This window comes from Sparus aurata, chromosome 15 (genome assembly GCF_900880675.1).
Source record: "Sparus aurata chromosome 15, fSpaAur1.1, whole genome shotgun sequence".
NCBI classification, from domain to species: Eukaryota; Metazoa; Chordata; class Actinopteri; order Spariformes; family Sparidae; genus Sparus; species Sparus aurata.
The window spans coordinates 10207516-10229865 of NC_044201.1; the positions used below are offsets into that span (position 1 = coordinate 10207516).

Consider the following 22350-nt stretch of genomic DNA (forward strand, 5'->3'; position numbering starts at 1 on the left):
TGTTGCTACTGTAATGGCCACTGTGAGTGTTTCTTTGAGATCTTCAGTTTTCTGTTGCAACACATGATTGTGTGCTCTGACAGCTCACAAAATATTGTGAGGTCCATCATCATTCACCTGTTTTCAATCCATAGATTCTTTTTACTCCACCATACTCTTATTTTGAAAAGGTTGAGATTCGCTTCCTCTCATTCTTCATTTACCTGAAGTTTCATCTGCAGGACAGCCCCTTTCTGTATACCAGATGTTGTCTTTGTCATTCAGAGTACAAACAAGAATATAACTGTTTCCTCTTTCAAGCAACACGCTCATTTTCTCTTTGGTCTTGTGCAGACAAGCTTTCCATATTTCATCCAAATGGAAAATTAAGCGTTTCTAATGCCTCTATAAGATGTAGATCTACTTAGTGTTGGCTCGGGACCATTGGTCTTCACTCAGGTGTTACATTGTCCTCTGGTAAACTTGAAACAACCCCAATCTGTTGGCGCTGAGACAGCGATGATCTTTAATTGCAGTTAAAAGCGCAAGGCTATGAAGAAAACAAAAAAGGGAGACCTTCGGTTCACTTTGAGATGCTAGTTTTATCGCAACGGTTCAAACGTGAAGCGCTGCGGTTTTTAACAAGTCAGAGTAGTTTGGCTGTCGAGGATATTCAACAGTGTAGGAGAAGAAAGGCGGGCATGATGCACAGCAGGAAACATGGCGCACCGGTCAATCAAAGACTAATGAAATTATTGTGATGTCACTCCTGAAAGGATCCTATAATGGTGACAATAAAGCAGATGCCTGATAAAAGCGGCTCTCATACTTTCACTATTCCGTGCAGTGTGCATTACTGAAATGACTCGAAGCCATCACAGAGGCATATGAAACTGTTTTTTGTTCAGATGTCAATGAGAGCTGAAGTTCAAATCGAGTCAGCAGGATTCAAAAGGACAACTGCGATAGTTAAAGAAGGACTGTGTCCAATAAATATGTATCACTCCCTCTCTCCGGCTTCATAACTGGCCAGTAAACAAGTGGCTAATGTAAAAGATTGTTTGGCAAACAGTAGTTGGGATTTACAGGCTGCCCACACAGATGCCCTTCTCAGTCATTTGGCAGCACTACAGAATGACACATTGTCCATTTTATTGTATAACCATATTCTCAGCTTACCTGCACCTTTTGCAAGGAACACACTGTTGTTTTCCCTCATCTAATTATGCCCTACTGTTTCTCCTCATTAATGCATTGTCCTTAGTTTTTCGGCTCATTAACAAGCCAGTGTTTCAGAATTTGGACACTCTTGGAGAGGAGAGGAGAGTTTATGAGTTCAACATGCAAGCCGGAGCCAAATATCTTTTAAAACGCTCGCAAAAATATATATCTGTGGGGGTACTCCATCATTAGAAATGCATTTGCTTGTGCAGTGCAACATGTCTACTTATGCTGTGCTTACATGTATGACTTATTCTCGGAGCAGATGGGCCTACCAGCAGTCGGGGGCTCACATTGGACCAGACTCTGCTCATAAATCAAACTGCTTCCTCCCATTAATTTCCCCGTGTTCAATGAAAATTGAATCATGGATAATGAATGAACGAGCCAAAAGACAAATAGTCTAAAGTGTGTTTTGTAAACCTAAAAATTCCCTTGCTTGGTGACACTATATATGAGAAAATGTATAAACTGTTACCATTCACCAGAAAGTAAATTGATTAACACTGTGATCTCACAGAATAACAAAAAACAGCAACCACACATGATAAGTTCATCTGTTTCCTCGCTGGCCCTTGCATCCGGCACACAGTTGTAGCTGAGACTATGAATGCATGGCGCTTTAGGGCATTTTAAAAGCTGAGCTGATTTGAAGCCTTGTCAGATTTAATCAGGGCTCCGGTCATCTGCTGTCTTGATTACGAGGACCACCACTTAACATGGAATATTCACCCGGCATGCTCCTAATAAGATATCTGTCTCCGAAATCTGCCGACAGATTAGGTGGTTTTTCGGAAAATCCACTGACATACTGAAGATGTCAATTCAGCTTCTCCCAGAGTGATTTGACAAACCTTGACTGACTCACACGGTGCCAAACCAAAGCAACACTGGCTAACATAGCTGCAATTGTCCCAGTATTGTTATTTATGCTGAACATTAATGCTTACACTTCAATCATTACATATACTACTATCAATAAAGGTATTTTAACAATGGATGGAATGACTATGTAACGTGAGAGGTTGCTTCTAATGATGAAACAACAGAGAATAATCACATGACTCAGGAGCTCTCTTCTGCTCTGTTGAGTGTTTTAGCCCCGTTCAGCGCATTGCTTTGGTTGTACAGCTGTTTTGGGAAACTCTTATGGCGCTGGTCACTCGTGGTTCCAGGCAGCTGTTTTCAGTAACCACGTCTAATATATCTGTTACCTGCCCAGCATCAAATGACAAAGTTAGCAGCTAGCTGGTGATTAGAATGGAGTATTTAGCTGCTTAAGTGCCAGACATTTCCCGCTGGAGGTCAGTGGAAACCAATACAGGGAATAAAGGAGAATGAATATTAGACATAGATTCATCTGGTGGCAAGAAATTATTCCAACTAAATGCTTATGTTGCTTTGCATCTTTTGGATACATAATTAGGCTACAACCTATGCTAATACATTTGCTATCATCTTTTTTTAATATATCCATATTATTTTTGCAGCTTGTTGCTCTGCTCACAAGTGGCCAAGAAAACTTGTTTAATTCAGGCTTTAAGATGAAATTCTGCAGTTCCAAATATTGTATATAAATATACTTACAATAAGAATGGCACTCCTCGATCGAGGCCCAACAGCCCCCTTTTGTTCTTACTCATAGATACTCTCTGACTACATATGCCTGCTTTTTTTCCATCAAGATCCATGCATTATTCCCTGGGAATTTAATCAAATGTTGAAAAACAGCCAGAGACATCTCTCAATATTAAAGAAAGTGAGAAAATAATTCAGATTCTGTCCCTTTATCTGGATCCTCACCAAAAGTTAACTGGGTCTATTCTGGGCCGAGATCCATCCTCCATCCAAGTTTCGTGGAAATCTGTTCAGTGGTTTTTGTGTAATCCTGCTGACAAACCAACCAACAAACCGACGTTCAGAGGTGAAAACATAACTTCCCTGGTGGAGATAACAAATGCTGCTTCTCTATGATTACAATTTGCTAATAAGTTGTTGTTCCTTCTTAAATGTGGTCTTTGTTAGAAAGAAAATATGAAAATCAAAGGTAAAATGTAATGTTTGTAATAATACAAAAAGCTTGACTGATTAAATATGAATCAGAATTCATAAAAATGTTATGATAAACCATAATTTTTCATATTTGTCTCTCACAGCCTCAAGAACCTGATTTGTAAGCTTTAATTGGACACCTTGAAACCAAACCAGCTCTTCTGAGGCCCATCATCAACTGTAGTGAAATGTTGTTGGTTCAGTCTAGCTAGGAAGCAGTATCTACAATATTGTTGATAAAAGTTCCAGGACAATTTATTACTATTGCCCCTCTGCTCCGTCTCGACTGTGACTCTCCTGTTGTAATAATATTTGAGAAATATTTCATTTGTTTGATCAGAGGTACTGTAGAAGCCAGTGTTTGAGGAGTAGGCTAGCAAGAGGAGAAAACATAGCCCCTGTGTGGGTTTAATTGCCATGCTGCCTGACACTGCCTCACTTGTTTTTCCTCCATCTCTTGTAAGAAGTGCATATAATTGGCTCCGGTGTTTGTGAATTCAGACTTGCTCATCGTCTAATAGAAATCATCTCTTTGGTGTGGAGGTGTCCTCTGGGAGCAAGAAGTCAGTGAGTCACCTTTGTCTGCCTGTGCTTTCCTTTTGTCCCGTGTCGTTGTTCGTCTTGGGTTTACGGAGAGAAGACAAAGAGGAGCAGACACTGTTGGTTTTGCGAGCAAAGGTAAAATTAGAAGGGGTTAGAAATATAGAGGATGTTCCAGTTAAATGAGCATCCTGTAGTGGGTGAAAATGTATTATACATTAGGTGGCTGGCGGTCAAGGTCTGTTGCGTGTCAACCTGTGATTTAACTACCAAGAGAAGACAATGAAAGCATCACCAGGAAATAGTTGGCTAATGATAAGACGCCAGCTCTTTACATGCCAGAAAGTCACATCTGGTGAGCATTTTGAGCTGACACAGTTTTTCTCTGGTCAGCCGGCTTTAAACAACTTCTCTGCTTTTGATATTTCGGGTGCCTAAACCTCCTGATGCGTCAGGAGATTAACAATTATCACCTTTTGTTTAAACGCTGCATGTCGTGTATCTGCACAGATGGCTTATCAAACTGGTAGCTTGTCAAAAATCGTTATCCTTATAAATAAAATTAGGAGCTTGGAAAATTCTCAGTTTGGATTAAATATGCTATATGATTCCAATGACGGTAAATTGTTGGCAGCGTTCTTTGGTGATAGTAGTCGAAATTGGAAAAGCTGGAGCGCCATGGTAGCATGAATGGTAACAGTGAATGCTGCATGGCCACAGCAAAATCTGTCCAATAAAGATAAAAAGAAATGTTCTAAAAAATAGTTTGGCAAACAAACTGAAAATGAGTACTGAGCTTTTAGATGTTTTTAAAGAAAATGAAGAATTACATCTATTTTTCAATTTAGGTTTCTATACATAGATATACAAGAGATCAACCATAAAAAAAACCATCATGCTTGGGCTCATATATGTGCTGTATATTACACATGCAGTAACTACAGTTTGCACAGTTGAACCATAGTATATTTTTAGTGCACCAAGCTTGACCTCCCTTATAGCGATGTATAGGAAAGAGAGATTTTATCTATCCCTGCCTTCCAGTCAAACTGTAAACTAAATGATTTATGAATAGAAGCAGTCAAGACCAACATACAGCTCATTCCTACATGTGTAAAAGCAGCTTAAAAACTGCAGGGATCCTCTGAAGGGTAATTGTGTGCATCGTTTTTCAACCTTATAAGTGTTACATATTGAAACAAAGTGGGCAGAAGTGTCCTAAGTATGAGCTCGCTCTAGGTTGCTGGGAGGTACATCCACAGAAAGAGGAAGTAGGAGTAGCCATTTTCTGTACTGTAGTGGCAAAGTCTGTGCATTTTTGCTCAGAGTTTCTCTGCGGTTCAACAACACTTTGCCTCCACCACCACCACTTTGTTGTTTGAAGCTTTTGAATGTCCTCCACCCAAGCACCTACTGTTTAAAGCGCTGGGGCACTTGTTGCTTGATTCAAACGGAGGGTGCTTCAGTCAAAATAACAACCGGCCTCCTCCTCCCACACTGATTCACAACAGTTGGGAAGATGAAAGTAGTGTTATGAGGTCTGGTTCAGATTCTCCTGCAGCATTTTGAACAACGTTGTAGATCTTTGCAGAACTAAATTACACATACTGCGCAATTAATACCATCTCCCAGAGCAAACTATTCTTAGATCTCTTGCTTATTGTGATAATAGAGGAAATAGGTATTAAAAGTTAGTGTTTGCTGAACTGAAAGTTACCTTAAATAAAGAATTATTGTGATTGGCAGATAAAAAAAGAAAAGAGGGTTTTCTTAGCTTTACTATAAGTAACCCCTTTTTTATACATTTCACTTTAACAATATGCCACTGCTCCCTTCTTCCATTCAATTCATTGCCTTATAAAGCAGTGTGCAACAGTTCATGACCGCAAGGCTTTCAGTTCTTAACATTTGAGAGAGCACCGAGGCTCAGCCCAGATGCTTTCAGTCAAAGTTTAGTCCGGACACAGAAAGAAATTCTTTAAAATTCATGTTCTGACCTTAAACGGACACTATTGAACCAGCTTGAAGTATTCGCTGACAGCCTCTACTCTTACCTCCGTGTCTATCAGCTCTGCAATGTTTTAATGTGGTCCCTTCCTCAGTTTCCATGGATACTGATAAAGTGTGCTCAACATCTCCCGGCATTTGCCTTTCTAAAGGGCAGTGTGAACTCCGGGTTTCAACCTTGTTTTTGTATGACTGCCTTTGTCCAACCAGTGCCATCCTTGTCTCTGTACCTTTCTCTCTTTTTGAATGCACAGTTTTTTTTTATTTTTGAGGACTAATAAGGCCGCATGGTACAGGCCTCCGAGTGAACCACGAAACATAACGGGCGCATGTGACCTGTTTCCAGGAAACAAGGCAGACTCTATTTTCAGCACCCTGGACAGCACATGAGCAACAGATTTAGCCTTGGATGCAACTACAGGCAGTATAGCTACTATACTGTATACATACTGGCTGCAGTGAGGCAACAGTGAAGATTAAGGAACACACATTTACGATTACTAGCTGATTATTAGCATGCATATTAGCAGCACAATGGCGCTTTATTACTCATTATAAGGCATCTACCTGAGGCATCTGCATGACCATATTCTTCAACTACGAGCCTATAAGCTTTCCCTCAATTACCTCATATAACTGCTCATTGATACTGAGTAAGGAAGCTCTTTGTAGATAAATAACAAGAAAAGTCATCCTCCCTTTCTAACACAGTGTTGATAGTGTCCAACTACCTAAACCTAACCCTAAACCTTATAATTGTCCTCAACAACAGCCTAGCACTCGTACAATATGGCCATGCAGAATAAGGCAATAATAATTGCTTTATAATGACTAATAAAGAGTGAATATGCGACATATATGCATGCTAATGAGCAGCTATCCAATGCTGAGTATACTGTGTGCCTTTAATATAGACTGTTGCCACTGGTTCCTCCCTCCCCTGCTGTCTCCTTCATTTCAAAATCAGCATGCAAAGATATACAAGATTAATATAAGATGTTCCTTCATTTATTTGTCAGGTTTACCCAGTGACAATCACATACAGCACAGCAGTATTCTACATGCAGGTCACTGAATTCATAAGACCGCATAAAAAGGCTGAAACACTGCATAGATAGACGCGATGTGGCTATGATGCAGCACAGTAAATGTTCATTCTCACTCAAACTTAAAGATTTATAACAGGATGTGCGTGTCATTTTTACAGTAGTGTTGTCCTGTTTGTAATATATAAACTTTGAACATTATTCTTGAACCTAAGTCTATAAAGCTGTACTGACGTTCTCTCCATTTCAATTGAGAATGTACTGGTAAAATACAAAAATGTCTCTCAGGGTGCATCTTCAACATTTGGGCAGATACAGGTACATTTGAAGTGGCTATGGGTTTGAACATTTAAGTATCAGAAAAAAAATGTGTTTGTTCTCCGAAAGAGCCCGCCTGCTGACCCTGTATATCGCCCAGGAGCTGCCAATACTGACTCATGTTTGCTTAGGTAACTCTCACCCTTTACAGTACATCTTCATATCTTTTCCCAGTAGATCTTCACTGCATCCAGGTTGGCGAAGGGTGAAGTTTAGTGCATGTTGAACTGACCAAGCAGAATCCACCATGACTCATGTGTTACAGAAAGTAAAGGTTTATAGAATTATAGATTAAGTTGTAAGTTTGTCATTGCTGCTTGTGCACCATGCTGTAGCCACTTTGCACCAGAAAAATGACCGTACATAGTATATTTAATGTATCCTATTAATGTTAGCGGGGTGATTCTTTTTTTATGGGCTATTCATTTTAGTCCGATGTTCTTTAAAGTCGGCCATTAAAAAACCACAACCCTGACAATTACATTTAAGGGTCAGACTCAGACATCAGCCATATGGCATTATACAGCAACATACCTGCTGTACCTGAATGCATCCTCAATGAATTTTGACAAAAGTTTTTTTTTTTCTTTTTATTTTACCTGAATCCACAGTAACATAACTTACATCCCTCGCGAGTGTAGGTAAACACAATTTACCACCCTTCGTGCTGGATCATTATCCCGTATGAACCCCACCAACACTACAGGCGATGGATGGATTTAGTGTGGTTTTTCTCAGCGGGTGATGTAAAGTGTATGGGAGATCTCACAGTGTGGTGTGGACGCCCTGGGATGAGATGATACACTTCAATCTTCCCCTCTTTGTGCGGCGTCGCTCAGATTACTGCAGCTTCACTCTGCAAACAATCTGAACTGACAAAAAAAATAAACCTAATCTCTTCTCACTCACGAATGACATGACAGGATTCCTAAGGATACTTCTTTATTTTTTAATCCTCTCCTAAACAATCCCATTTGGAGATTCGTCTCCGTGGAACAAAGATGGACAAGCTATTGAAGCTGAAAAGTGGTGCTACGTTGTCAACCCCGAATGCAATCTGCTGCCTCCGTCGCGTGCGTTCTGTATCATTTAGGCAGTGTTGTGGTTTGTTCCCCTCCTGTCTGTGTAAAACAGTTGACCTTGGCTCACATGCCTCCAGGTGGGATCCCCAGCATACTAATGAGGGTTAGTGCAGAAGAATGCTACGCAATGGCTTTCTGTGTCAGCTAGCCTGGCTCTGATCTTTACTACAACTGCCACTTCTGTTGCTGCAGTTTTTAACAGACGCTTTGTTCCATACGATGCACATGGTGGTATTTCAGTGGATAGTCTAGACGGGCAAATGCTGTCTGTGCTTCAAGAATAGTTCAAGGAAATAAAGATATATCAATATAATCAACGTGTATCCACAGGGTGCACTTGTTGTAGTTGTGTTACAGCTGCGTTTCCATTTTTATATTAGCTGTTGTCCTGTCAGCTAATATATCTCTCTCTGACCTTTCTTTCTCAATTCAATAGGGTGTCTGCGTCATGACGACAGCCTTTCTGCACTTCTTCTTCCTGGCATCATTCTGCTGGGTCCTCACGGAGGCCTGGCAGTCCTACATGGCGGTGACAGGAAAGGTCCGGACCAGGCTCATCCGCAAGCGCTTTCTGTGTTTGGGCTGGGGTAAGTAAGCAAGCGGCAGGTTTTCCTCTGATTCTCTTCATTACCTCCCTTCATACCTCGCCGCCGCCATTTCTCTCCCAAGGTCTCCGGCCAAGGTGTCTTTTCAAGTAACTGGACGTCTTTTTCTCGTCCGCCGCTCTGCTCCCCTCTGTGGGGCAGCCAGATCTCCATCCTATCACGTTCTTTGTTGTGATGCTTTTGTGCTCCAGTCAAGCTCTCTGAGGGCTGGGTGAATGGACTGGCCTTGAGCAGTGGGGGGAGACAGACTGGTGCGGCTCTCCCGTAGCAGGCTGCAATGACCTTATGTCTGATAAAGAGGGCGTGAGCCAAGCTTTTACACTGCAGCAGAATACATTTTATCTCAAAAATAGAGTTCAGGAGAATGAAATGTGTTTGCAAAGGTAAAATGCATTGCACTCCAGCTGGTTTCAGAGTGGGCTGTATGGTTATACATATTCTGACATACCTGTAACACATATCACAAATGAAATACAGGCGGCAACGATCAACCAATATGATGTACTTATGATCCATATTGCGACAGATTTTAATCAGTCTGAGTCTCAGATGATTAAGTTTCTCCCTCCTCCCACGCTGCTCTCCCTGCGCTTGCATGTCACATTACAAAAATATATAGAATAATGACAATTATATATCTTTTGATAAACACAGGCAGTCTGACATATCTGCATCAAAATCTGAAAGATTTCGATTTTCACTTCATTTGATAAATGTCAGTATGAATCCTCATCCAAAGGGTTCTTTCTTACAGACTACTAGAAATCTCTGCTTTAAAAAAAAAAAAATCAATTTGATTATGAAAGAGCCCACACTCATTCTTCTTGTTACCTAGCAACAAACAAGGCTCTCTTAGTCATTGCAGTGCCACTGCTTGCTGCAAAAAAAAACGGACAAAGGCTGTTCTACAATCACACAGATTCTCCCCCAAAAAAACGCCATAAGACACAATCTGATGATATAATAAGACAACGGGGTATTGTTGTATGACAATAAAAGTGCCTCCCATAATCTGGATGCTATTTATTACATGTAATGATTTGAGAATGAAATTAAACTAATCCTCCACAGATTACAGCCTGCAGAACAGAACAATTTTCGAAGACTGATTTCTGAAAGGCAGCACGCGGTACCTGTTGTCTCTTAATTCAGCCTGTTTGAAGTGCTGCGTCGCCGCCAGACTGTTGAACGCGCGGTGATTCATGACATGCTTGTGTACACTCGGCACTCTTTACCTCTTCAGCACTGCGGAGAGGCACTGGATGGCCACGGGGTCCTCGCCTCGTGCCTCCAGGAAACTGATTACATCAATAGCACCTGCCTGCGCCGCTCCAAGAGGAAAAAAGGCGTTAATATTCTGAGCACACAGTAGTAAGGAGCTGAATCCATTACACCAATCTATAATGAGGAGCCATACAGCAAAAAAAAAAAAAAAAAAGAAGAAAAAAAAATCATAGAAGAGGTGTGTAGGCGGGGGGGGTTTCTTACAGTACAGTGATGAGATTTCACGACGTGGTTTTCTTGGACTGGATGCACTGCTGCCATTTTGTCAAAGCACAGTACAGTCTGTTCTCCTCCGCCCCTTAATGGAATACTGCACAGTATGTTGACTGAAATATTGAAATGCATACACTGTAGTTGATCATATACTCTCAGATGATTGTATAGTCTCCTTCTGTAGCTTCTAATGGAGTGACTGTAGCTGCACTTTGTTTAATGACTGCGAGGCGCAGAGGCCGACTTCTTTTTCTTCTGCACTGAAGTGGGATCATACTCTCCGCTCTGACAGGAACTGCTCGAATAACTATTGATTGTTTCTCTCTTTTCAAGGATTACCGGCCTTAGTGGTTGCTGTTTCAATGGGATTCACCAAAACAAAGGGCTATGGGACACCCTTATAGTGAGTTTGTCTTCTTTTATTTAAAAAAAAAATCTGTATTCATTATTCAGCACACACACACACACACACGCAGTGGGTTCATTGTAACACTTAAAAGTAATGATTAAGTGCTTCTGCAGTGGCTTACTTATCCTAAACAGTGCCATAAACAAAGTCCCCTGAACCCAATCAAATTTCAAAATAGCACAGCAAGACCCCAATTTCATGTGAGTTGTATCCCTGCTGGATACCAGACGCATAAACACTGCTTAAAATCTCTTTAGCATTTTATTATCCTGTGAAACTTTGGAAATAGAGTCACAGCATATGGCACTTCTCCCCTGACAATTGGGGGAAATACAATTGTATGCCGGTGTGCGCCATTAACTTGGATGTTAATGTCTTTGGTGGGAGTTAACTGTGTTTTGCTGCTTTTTCCCCTGCAGCTGTTGGCTGTCTTTGGAGGGTGGGCTCCTGTACGCCTTTGTTGGACCCGCAGCTGCTGTTGTTCTGGTACGTTTCAGCAATCAGATGTCTGCCTTCAACTTTTATATGCCGAGAAAACGAGGGAAATGTAGATTTACAACGGCAAAGCCAGTGTTTGAAAAAAAAAATGTGCAGGTGTTTGACTGTCTTAACTTGTAGTGCTACGTATCCATCTAGATTGGTTTGATGTGGTTTGCAGAGTTTTTGAAATATTGACTGCAGAGATGACCACCTTCTTTAAATATAATGCAACTAGATGTCACTCGGTTTGTGGCGCTCAAAGCACCAAGAAATACATCTGAAAGACTTAACAGCGGCGTCTCTTCCCAGAAATCATGACCCAGATACTCATGACAATCCACAGACCTTGTTGTGAGCAGTTTCATCTGTAGGAACTATTTTCTTTCTACCAAACTACACCCGCCAACTGTATCACCGCACAGAGGGGAGTGTGCAGTGTTCACGGGTGACAGCATGTGATGATCTTTGGCAAAAGACATTGCTTTTGATATTTTCAAAAGGATTTTTGGCACTTTGAGCAACCCCAGGAGTGACAACTGGTTCCATTATATTTGAGGGTAAGCAGACATCTCTATGGATGATATCTCAAAAATTCACACCAACACAGTCTATATGGATGGATATATATATATATGTATATATATATATATATGTATGTATATATATATATATATATATATATATATATGTGTATATATATGTATATATATATATATATGTATATATATATATATATATATATATGTGTGTATATATATATATATATATAGCACCACATGTAAGAGGAAAATAGATATATATTTGATTTGGGTTGAACTGTCCCTTTTAACCAATACCAAAGAACTTCCACCATGATACACACAACTTGGCATTGCTTATAAATAATGATAATAATAGCAAAAAACTACATTTTGAGGCTTGTTTCTAAACGAAAAGACAAACCACAACTAAGTGTTACTGATGGCATGGTACTGATGCGGGACAACTGCACTGTGCCGAAACTCAACAAAACGTTGCTGTGAAAACGCCTAACAGGAGGAACACTCTGGTTTCAAAGTCAAACTAATGAGCGTCCCATCAGGCAATGTGCTCAAGTAATTCCCTTTCATTTACCATAATGGTGCTCCGTGTAGCTTTGAGGTTATAAAGTATTCATGCGTTAGAGTTGTTCAAAAATCTAATATACTGGGGTATTTTAATCATCTTGTATTTACACTGTTGTACAGAGAAAATTACACAAAGAATGTGATTATGCAAATCACTCTGAGTGTGTGTCAGAGGGACAGAGGACAGTGAATTCTGAGTCACAGTCTTCATTGTCAAACCTCTGTTCTGTGGTGGGATTTGAAATAAAGCGATTTCAGATATTTCTTCTTTTAAATAGCGACTAAACGCCTTAGCTTGACTCGAAGTCTCGCTGTTCTGCGGTTTTCATTTTGTGATGAAACTCCGAGGAACACCCGCTAATCTCTTCAAAAAGTGGCAGAAACGAGCCTCTGCAGTGAGAAAAGGACGCCACACTGCCTTTATCACTTTATTGATACTGTAGAATCTGAATTAAATGTCTCCCGGCAACAAAGCTTATTGGATAAAAAAAACGTCCCCAAATGAATTGGTATGAATTACTGATGAACTCTTTATCTCAGCAAGGGGGATTTAAAATAGCAGCAGCTGAAATGTTGGAAAGAATTTGCATCCCAGCTCCTGCAAATCTCCCTCTGTTTTCTATTAGGCGCTGCTAATAATAGGAGAAGGTGCCTTTGAGGAGACAAGTGTTTCTTGTCAAGCAGATCTTTTCTTGAGGCTGTTGTGCCGGGCGAAGTATCCAGGGCATGCCTCATCCATTGGCTGAAATGTCAGAGATGAGCAAACAATAGAAGCTAGAGGTCAAAGCTCAGCATAGATGGAAAAAAAAAAGGGGGAGGGCGGGTGAAGAAAAACGCCTGCAGGATAATGACATCAAATCATCTGCTACCTATGTGCTGTAGACTGTCAAGCTGAGAAAATTGGAGGTATTTTTAAACGTACTACAAGGAGTTTTAAACTGGTTATAAGACAGGCTCTATTCAAGAAGATGCCTCTCCTCTGTATGGCGAAACACGTGTAGATAGGATCATCAGCCAAAAGACTGGCTATTTTAATCGTCATTTTACAGTTATTAATCGTACACAGCCATAAATGGATACATTACTTCATTGCTATGCACCGCACAACCAGCTGTGCTTAAAAAAAGAAATGTAGTCGTCACTTGTTCCCTAAACAAATGCACACACTAGTCAGATCAAGACGGGTGCTCTTGTCCAAAGGGGGCCGCCACAATCAACAACAGAGGAAAGCTCCTTGTGTCTGCTTTGACGTTGAAATAATATTGTTGCAGCTGATTTTAAAAAGATAACTAATATTCCTGTTTCCTCTCCCGGCGACAGGTGAACATGGTGATCGGTATCTTGGTCTTTAATAAGTTAGTGTCCAGAGATGGCATACTGGACAAGAAGCTGAAGCATCGAGCAGGGTATGACAGCACGTCCTTGTTAGTACCTCCATTTTCTATTTCCTAACATTTCTTCTTCTTCTTCTTGCAAAAGTATAAACATGCTTTGATTTTCTTATACATATGGAGATTCAGACCTCCTTTTCTTTCCCCTCACTGTTGAAAAGGAAAATTAGAGGCATAAACATAAAGAGGTCAGATCTCTCTCGGGAACGACGTGGCTCAGTACTTTCTTTGGCAGAATCAGTCCAAGATGAAAATCATTTTTTAAACGCCCACGCGCTGGCTGCCTCTGCTGCTGCTAATATGACGGGGGAGAATTGAAAGTCGGACTAGTGGCTGTTAGCGTTGTTTGTCATGCTGTTGTCTCTGTGTCCCACAGACAGATGAGTGAGCCGCATACAGGATTAACTCTCAAGTGTGCCAAATGTGGTGTTGTATCAACAACTGCTTTATCAGCAACTACAGCTAGCAATGCAATGTAAGTGCTTGTCAGTGTCTTTGAATCAATAAGTCGGTGCTACGGGGAGTCTCTGCATGTACAGCGTGTCCACCTCCACAGTATAGACCGTAGCGCAGTCCACTGCAGTGTAAACTGATGTCCCAATCACACCCACAGAGCATCAGATCAGTACAGGGGTCTTTTACTGTAGAATTACATTACTACTAGCATGAACATGAAATCCCTGCTATTACTTCAGGGGTGACAAATAAAGCTTCTGATGTAGATGTTACCTTATCGAAGTGTTACTTATCTACAACGATTTGCTTGCTTTTATTTCCTCTACACGACGCTTCCTTTCTTCCTCCTCTCAGGGCGTCCCTGTGGAGTTCCTGTGTCGTCCTACCTCTGCTGGCTTTGACCTGGATGTCTGCAGTGCTCGCCATGACGGACAAGCGCTCCATCCTCTTTCAGATCCTCTTTGCCGTCTTCGACTCACTGCAGGGTTTCGTCATTGTGATGGTGCACTGTGTCCTACGGAGAGAGGTAGGGGGTGATATGAAGTCACCTTTCTTTATTCTTACCTTTATTTTATTTTTTTTTATTTCAGAGACGCAGGGAGTAGATTTGCTGGATACAAATTAAGTCACTTCCAAACTGTATTCAGAGGTTGTTTGGAATTAGAGAAAGACGGTATAATAAGGTAAAATGTCAGCCCACAGTTTTTTGGTCGGTTTTTGTTTTCTTCCTATTTTTTTTTCCCCATTAGAATGCATACCTCTTCCAAGGCCAAAACGTCCGTTTTAATTCATCCAATATCAAATTAAACAATTTAAATATATATCTTCGTGTGGATCTACATCATAATGTACACACTCATAAATCCCAGGCACCCAAATACGTGAATGTTTTCATCAAGATCCATGCATCATCCCCTGAGAAATTAACAAAATTGTCAAAAGCCCTATCTTGCAATCCTAAAGAAAGTGAGACATTCTTGGATCTATCCCTTTATCTGGATCCGCACCAAACGTTAATGAGGTCTATTTTGGGCAGAGAGTTTCATGGAAATCTGCTCAGTAGTTTTTGTGTAATCCTCCTGACAAACCAACCAACCAACCAACCAACAGGCACCCTGGGCGGAGGTTTTAATCTTTATAGACTTGACAGAGGCCGTGACCTACTAACAAAAGCAAACTTTATTTAAAAACCATGTGATGTCATTATTATTGTGTTGTGGACATGATGAATACCGGACGGCCTCTGTCTTTCAGGTCCAAGACGCCTTCAGATGCCGGCTCAGAAACTGCCAAGACCCGATCAGCGGTGATGCAACAGGAACCTTCCCGAATGGGCACGCTCAGATAATGGTAGGTGCAGTTTACCCCCCTGTTATCTGTGACCATTAGATGCTCTATAATTTAAGCAGACAATGTTCCCTGGTTATTTATAATACATATGCAAGCCTCTGTGTTCTCCACTGACCTTAATTTAACTTGTGCTCCTCTCGCTGTTTTATTTTCATTTTCCTTATTATTCGGTTTAATTTGGCTTCTAAAACATAAGGCATTGTTTCCCATAGGTTAATAATTTTCCACGCAACGCTTTTTCGCGAGGCTGCAATTACATGCAGCGTGGACACTTGGCCCTCTGACAAATTGCATTGGTTCCCTTTGGTTTTCTTGGGCCCCGAGCACAATCCTTTATTTCTGTTTGATTTAACTTACTTTTTGCCATGCAGCCCCTTTCTCATTTCCTCTCACATGGTAATAGAAGACTGTTCCCCGCCTGACCTTTTTGAATGGGACACCAGTCTCTTCATCTAAAGCGACCCCGCCACTGGCACATCGTGGCAATGATCTGCCATTAGTATTCTAATACCCCTCCGACGGATATACTTTCCACGATAGCAGAATGGTGTCATGGGTGTCCTGGTTCGATAACAGTCATTAGAAGAGAGCGCAGAAGACTTCCCAGCTGCTGCAGTTGCAATTTTTTTTTTTCTACATAGTTGTTTTATTGATGTATCATTAGGGTGAAAATGAGCGCTCTGCATTTTTCCAAAGAATCAGGAATAAAAGATAAAAAATACTATTGATTCTAATGTTGCAGCTAGCTTTTTACAGATGAGAACAGCTCTGTTTTTTTTTTAAAGACAGGAAACAGCATCATTATTTTCTAATGGCTTTTATTTTTTTTAGCAACACTGACCATTTGTCTGTCCTCCTTCTGCAGACTGACTTCGAGAAAGACGTGGACATCGCCTGCCGATCAGGTAAAGAACAGATGGTCGCTCTCTCTCGTTAACCAGATTCTTCTTGCTTGGCATGTTAAAAAAAAAACAAAAGAAAAAAAAAAACACACAAAACACAAAAGAGGTTAGACAGTAAAAAATAGCTGAGGTTACGTAACAACCAACAATCCCCACAGGAGGTTTTTCACAGTTACCAAAACACTGACTTAAATCTGAGAACAAAACAGTACAAAGAGAGCTGTTGGATATTCACTCCATTTTTTTTTCGGATTTACAGCAATAAATGTGAATAACGGCAGCTTTTCCCCGTCTTCTGCCAGTTGCACTTTGTAATTATGTTTTTCATTAACATGTCGAGGCTGTCATGGAATAAGTGCGTAGGTGCTATGGGTCTCATTTTGAGAGCATTTTCTCCCGCAGCTAAGTGGTGAGGTAATATCCAATCTTGATTCCTGCATCTTCTCTGCTTTTGAGCCACAGTAATTGCTGCCAGACGAGTGTATGATTTAATAAAACAATAGTGAATAAATGCTCCTCGGAGATGGTGCAATTCATCCCGCGTGTAACTAGTGGTGGCAAGCAGCGGGAGCCGTGAGCCTCGCCTCTCTCTGGCTCCTTCCAAACCAATGAAGAGCGCGAGTTAAATGGATCTGCTGGGAATAACCACGCTGACCCTTATTCAGAGCTCCCCGAAACGCAGCTTGTTAAGAGAGGAAAAGAGGGCTGTCTGGCTCTTGTGACCCAAGTCGCTTCATTCTGTGCGGCCTTGTAAAGCTAAAGTGGACATACCCGACACAAAAAGGGCCAAGCACAGTTGTCATTCATAAATCATGACCGGACTCGGTCTGAAGGAGAGGCGCAGTCGGGGAGGAGTGCACTTTACAGATAATTCTCGGGGCTCACAGAGTTTTAAGTTTACAAACAGGGATTATTCTCGGCCGCTGAAGTTAGATTCTGCTGCGTCATCCCCTCAGTGTATGAGAGTACACTGTGATCTGAGGAGTTCTTCAGTGCGAGTACCACACTAGGACAGCTTCAGACAAAAAGGCGAGCATAAGATGTCTTTGTGATCTCCTTGCAGGCATTTTGTGAACATAATTCACCATGAAAAGATGAAAATGCTCAGTGGGGACGGCAGGGTGTTCAGATTCACTCTGTCTACATTACAGCTGCAACAGTAAATGGATTATGAAATAGTTGATTGATAGACATTAAAAGCCCGATTCAAAAGAACCAATTCATCGTTTCAGTTTTTCAAACAAGAATGTCAAACGCTTTCTCGTTCGAGTGTCGTAAATGTCAGGATTTTGCTGTTATTCTTTGTCATTTTTGGTAATCAATTTTGAGTCGTTGAGTTTTTGGACTGTTAGTCTGACAAAAGAATCAACTTGAAGTTGTCACTTTAAACTGCAGAAAAATTTGAAAAGCTTTTTTTTGTCATTTTATAGACTAAATAATTGATGAATCATGTAAGCGATCGCAGATTCATTGATAATGAAAATAACGGTTAATTTTAGTCTATTTTCATAGGTACCGTCTGTTTCTCAGAACATGTGATGCATTACACGGTCATTACCTGTTATTACAGTTTCTCCTCCGCAGCACAAAATCCCCTGTGAATTGGCTCACATTGATTTGATTTCTCTTGTTCTTTTGCTCTTATGTTGGATAATCTCAAACTGTGACACCACTTTCATTACTGAGAAATTCCACCTAATCCTTGTATCACTTTGCCCTGCAGCACTCCACAAAGACATGGGCTCTTGTCGCGCCGCCACCATAACAGGCACCCTCTCCCGCATTTCCCTCAATGACGAGGAGGATGAGAAGGCCCCCGAGGGCCTCAACTACTCCACGCTGCCTGGCAACATCATCTCCAAAGTGATTATCCAGCAGCCTTCGGCTCTGCACATGACGATGGGAGTGGGGGACCTGAAGGAGCAGTGCATGGCTGACAGCACCGTCGACATGCGCCGCACCGTTTACCTGTGCACCGATGACGCCATGCGCCAGAGCGACCACGACATGGGCGGCCACGACATGGAGGGCCACCCGGGGCAGGGCCAGATGATGGAGACAGACTACATAGTCATGCCCCGTGCCTCCGCGGCGGTAGGGTCGTGTAACACGTCCACCCTCCTGAAAGAGGACAAGATGAACATCACTATGGATACGCTGCCGCACGAGAGGCTGATGCATTACAAGATGAGTCCGGACTTCAACATCAGCCCGTCAGGCTTGGACCACATGAATGTGAACCTGGAGCAGCAGTATCCGAGCGCTCCGGAGCAGATGCAGAGCCTGCCCTTTGAACCTCGCACGGCTGTTAAGAACTTCCTCGCCGAGATGGAGGAATCTGCGGGGCTTTCTAGGAGTGAGACAGGGTCGACAATATCTATGAGCTCCTTAGAGGTACTTATCCTCCTGTGGAGAAGCACAGAGGACACAGAGCTGCAATAACCCATACATGTTATGAATGTACGTATCTTCTGATTAACCCCTTCGTGTTTTATTTTCACAGAGACGAAAGTCGCGATATTCTGATCTGGACTTCGAGGTACGTACAAACTCGTCTCCGTCCGCAGTACATGCATCTAGCTTTTTTTATGCAGAAAAAAAGCCATTTTTTGCAGTTGTGTTTGTCATTTGATTTATTAGTACTTGTTGTGCCTCTTAAGCTTATTAGAGTTACACAGCCTTGACTCAATGAGATTTATTGACTTGCTGTGTCGTTAAGGTAAAAGCAAGGCTGTCAACTGACAAACAGGGCAACAGTCCTCATCTACATTTTGTCCTCCTCCATCTCCTCCATCCATTAGCTATACGCTGATTTTCCAAAATGTATGCTTTTAAAGTCATTTGCACATTTCACATCTGATTTTTTTACCACTGGTTTCAACGATGATTATATTGGCTTGCAAAACCCCCTTCGGCAGGTTTTAGCATTTCCTTTGCATTGTTAAATCCGGCTTTGCTGCATATATATTGTGCACGCTTTCGAAGTAAAGGAAACACGAGGCTCCTGGCAGCCGTTTTAGCGTGGCGTGCATTTTGTTTGATGCGCACCGACTCTTAAAATGGAGGATTTGTGCCAAGGTTTGATTATAAGGATTTCCCCTTGCGCCAACAAAACTCTAAACGAGGCAATTTGTCACCTAAGAATTATGTTTAATCCAGATACTCCAACCGCTACAAATCTAAATAGTGTTGTATCACCCGAACTTTAATTATCTTGGTGTTTCCTTTATTTTGGCAGTCACTTATGTGTATATATGCAGGGACGAGTAGATTTGTTTCAAACCTGGCCTTTAAGTCAACTACCATGACACTAACAAATTGATCAGAGTTGGAGGGGGTGGAGAAGAAGATGCATTTCCATTATTGGCTGTCAATACCAAAGAAAAAACCCTTGCCATTGCAGAAAGTCATGCACACCAGGAAAAGACACATGGAGCTGTTCCAGGAACTGAATCAGAAATTTCAAACCCTGGACCGATTTCGAGACATACCAAATATGGGCAGCATGGTGAGTAACAGGAAACCAGGGGGGTGGCGGTCAGCCAATTAAAAGAGAGCAACATCCAAATAACCCTATTCAGACATCCGGGTGCAGGGCACATAATGTGTGATTGTGCAAATGAGCAGCTACGTAGCTAAAGTATTCATGTGGAAGTGAGCCTCCCTATAGATAGAGTGGCCTGCCAGCAGCTGGCAGGGGGGGGGGGGGCAAGTGAGGGTGCTGCCCCTTTAAAAGCACAGAAGCATTTTCTCCACAAGGCCAGTCTCAGGGAAGAAAGACCTTTGGTAACGCAACAGAGTGCATCCATTCCAATGCAAGGCCATGAATGCACTTTTATTTACATGCACATTTATCTACTTAGCAACCCCATCATTTTTTCCATTAATGCATGGCAGATTCTTTAATCTATCAACATCTATACAAGTATTCCCTTAAGTTGGCTCTCTTCTCTCACCGCACCTGTGTCGGGGAGCGGGGACGTCTCTCCCTTTCGGGCGAGTCGTGAGCATTCCCCTCGACCTCGCCGCAAACCCGAAGTCCCAGCGTCTTGTCTCCCCACCCGGCTGGAGCTGTTAGACAATGGGGGGATGTCGAGCTTTATCCATCTCTCTCAGACAAGCAGCGATGTTTACCGTATTGAATGCAGCAAATAGAAAATTGGGCTGGTGACCAGACACAGCCAGACTATTAGACAATGTCAGCCAAAGAAGGCTGTTTGGCTTTTTTTTTCCCGCTCACATTTCAGTCACCCCTACAGCACGATGTAATTTGAGGCCCGTTGCTTAGTTACCAGTACAAGTTCTTGTGTATAGAAACGATATTACAGTACATTCTCACTCCCCCCTCCCCCCCCTTTTCTTTTTTTTTTTTTTTCTTTTTCTTTCTCCCAAATGAATCTGCTGCAGATCTGGCTGCAGACATTAGTATCCATTTTACAGTCCCTGAATGGGAGCGGCTTCTTTGCCTTACGTGCGATAGTGTCTTCGGGACTGTCGATGAGAGCGCATTCAGATGAATGGCTCCCACATGAAGCCTATGTAATGCACCAGTTTCTGAGCTTGGGGAAACAAAAACAAAAAAAGACAAGAAAAAACACAGTTCTGCTACGACTCCATGATAATAGTGTAAGCATGGTCACATTTAATACACTACCATTACCCTTTTGTTATTTGATGCTTTCCACAGCATTAATCCATTATTTTCAATTAGCGATGGGTAGGAATTCATATAATGCCCTTTCTGAAATGAACTGAATGTTTTTATTCTTTGCAAATATAACAAGTTTAGCCGCAGAGGATGTCATGCCATTAATATCGCGCCCCGCTGGCAATGTTCACAGGACAAGACAATGCCAACCAAGAACCCATGGGAGAGCTACAATCCAGCCTGTGAGTACCAGAATTACGCCACTATGAATGTACTAGAATCTGACACCAAGGACTCACTGGAGATGACGCCTGCAGAGTGGGAAAAGTGTGTCAACTTACCCTTAGACGTCCAGGAGGGAGACTTCCAGACGGAGGTCTAGAAGGGTGAAGAAGGAGAGAAAATGCAAACTAGGAAAAAAAGAGGAGGAGGAGGAGGAGGAGGAGGAGGAGGGGGATGTATTTTGCACTGAATAAAGCAACAGACTTTTCTAACAGCCTTGGCATACATATCTGGATAATACGAGTGTGGCAGGGACATTATGTGCCAATACAATATAAGGACTGAGGAGAGAGGAAAAAAAGAAAAAAAAAGGGAAAAAAACATCAGTGTTACTTTTTGTATTCTCACTAGTGTACTTAGTGTGGGGCAGCCTGGTGTACAATATTTACCATCATGTGTTTCAAATTATCTGTTGGAATTGGCTAAAAAAGGTGATCTCTCTAGATGAAACCTCACAAAGCAAAATGACATGCCATGTCGTCCCAGCTTCATTGGGTCCAGTTTTGATTTCCTAAAACTGGACCCGGGAGCACAATGTATATATTTATGCAGGTTTTTAAAAAGTTTATAACAGTCTGTTTGGCCATTACTACACTTTTTACTTTATAATATAAAACATGGGAGGCAAAGAGGATTTTTTCTGTCATATTAAAATGAATGTTTGTCAAGCTACATTCTTCATTGCTTTAAATGCAATAAAGATAATACTCACTTTTATATAAATAATATATTTCACAACTTTAATACTGCAGAATCTGCTTGAAGGATCCCAGCAAGCTCTCTCATCTGCAGCTCTGTATAAAATATTTAAAAACAAAAATGTTGTATGGTGTAAATAAACTTTTGTCTACATATGTTTTACTTGTGCCAATTTATTTTAATGAGAACAAATGCCAACCTGATCAAAAAGTTATAGCGAAAAATGTTAACATTTGAAAAGGAATGTAAATAAAAGAGGAAATATGTTCGTACTGCTTCA

General features: G+C 41.5%; 1 protein-coding gene across 10 annotated transcripts in view; it reads left to right on the forward strand.

Moving 5' to 3' along the window:
- Window positions 1–22350, forward strand: part of adgrb3 (adhesion G protein-coupled receptor B3) — a 128958-nt gene extending 106608 nt beyond the window's left edge. For 5 of the 10 annotated variants that reach the window (XM_030441367.1, XM_030441368.1, XM_030441372.1 and 2 more), the window contains 12 exons: window positions 8682–8832; window positions 10681–10750; window positions 11176–11242; window positions 13663–13766; window positions 14110–14208; window positions 14544–14715; window positions 15444–15539; window positions 16405–16444; window positions 18165–18835; window positions 18945–18980; window positions 19845–19949; window positions 21283–21513. In XM_030441367.1, coding sequence (XP_030297227.1) covers window positions 8682–8832; window positions 10681–10750; window positions 11176–11242; window positions 13663–13766; window positions 14110–14208; window positions 14544–14715; window positions 15444–15539; window positions 16405–16444; window positions 18165–18835; window positions 18945–18980; window positions 19845–19949; window positions 21283–21471 — 1800 coding nt within the window. In that variant the 3' untranslated portion in view covers window positions 21472–21513. Of the gene's footprint in view, window positions 1–8681; window positions 8833–10680; window positions 10751–11175; window positions 11243–13662; window positions 13767–14109; window positions 14209–14543; window positions 14716–15443; window positions 15540–16404; window positions 16445–18164; window positions 18836–18944; window positions 18981–19844; window positions 19950–21282 lie in introns of all 10 variants that reach the window. The other 5 variants (XM_030441369.1, XM_030441370.1, XM_030441366.1 and 2 more) reach the window with 4 other exon arrangements.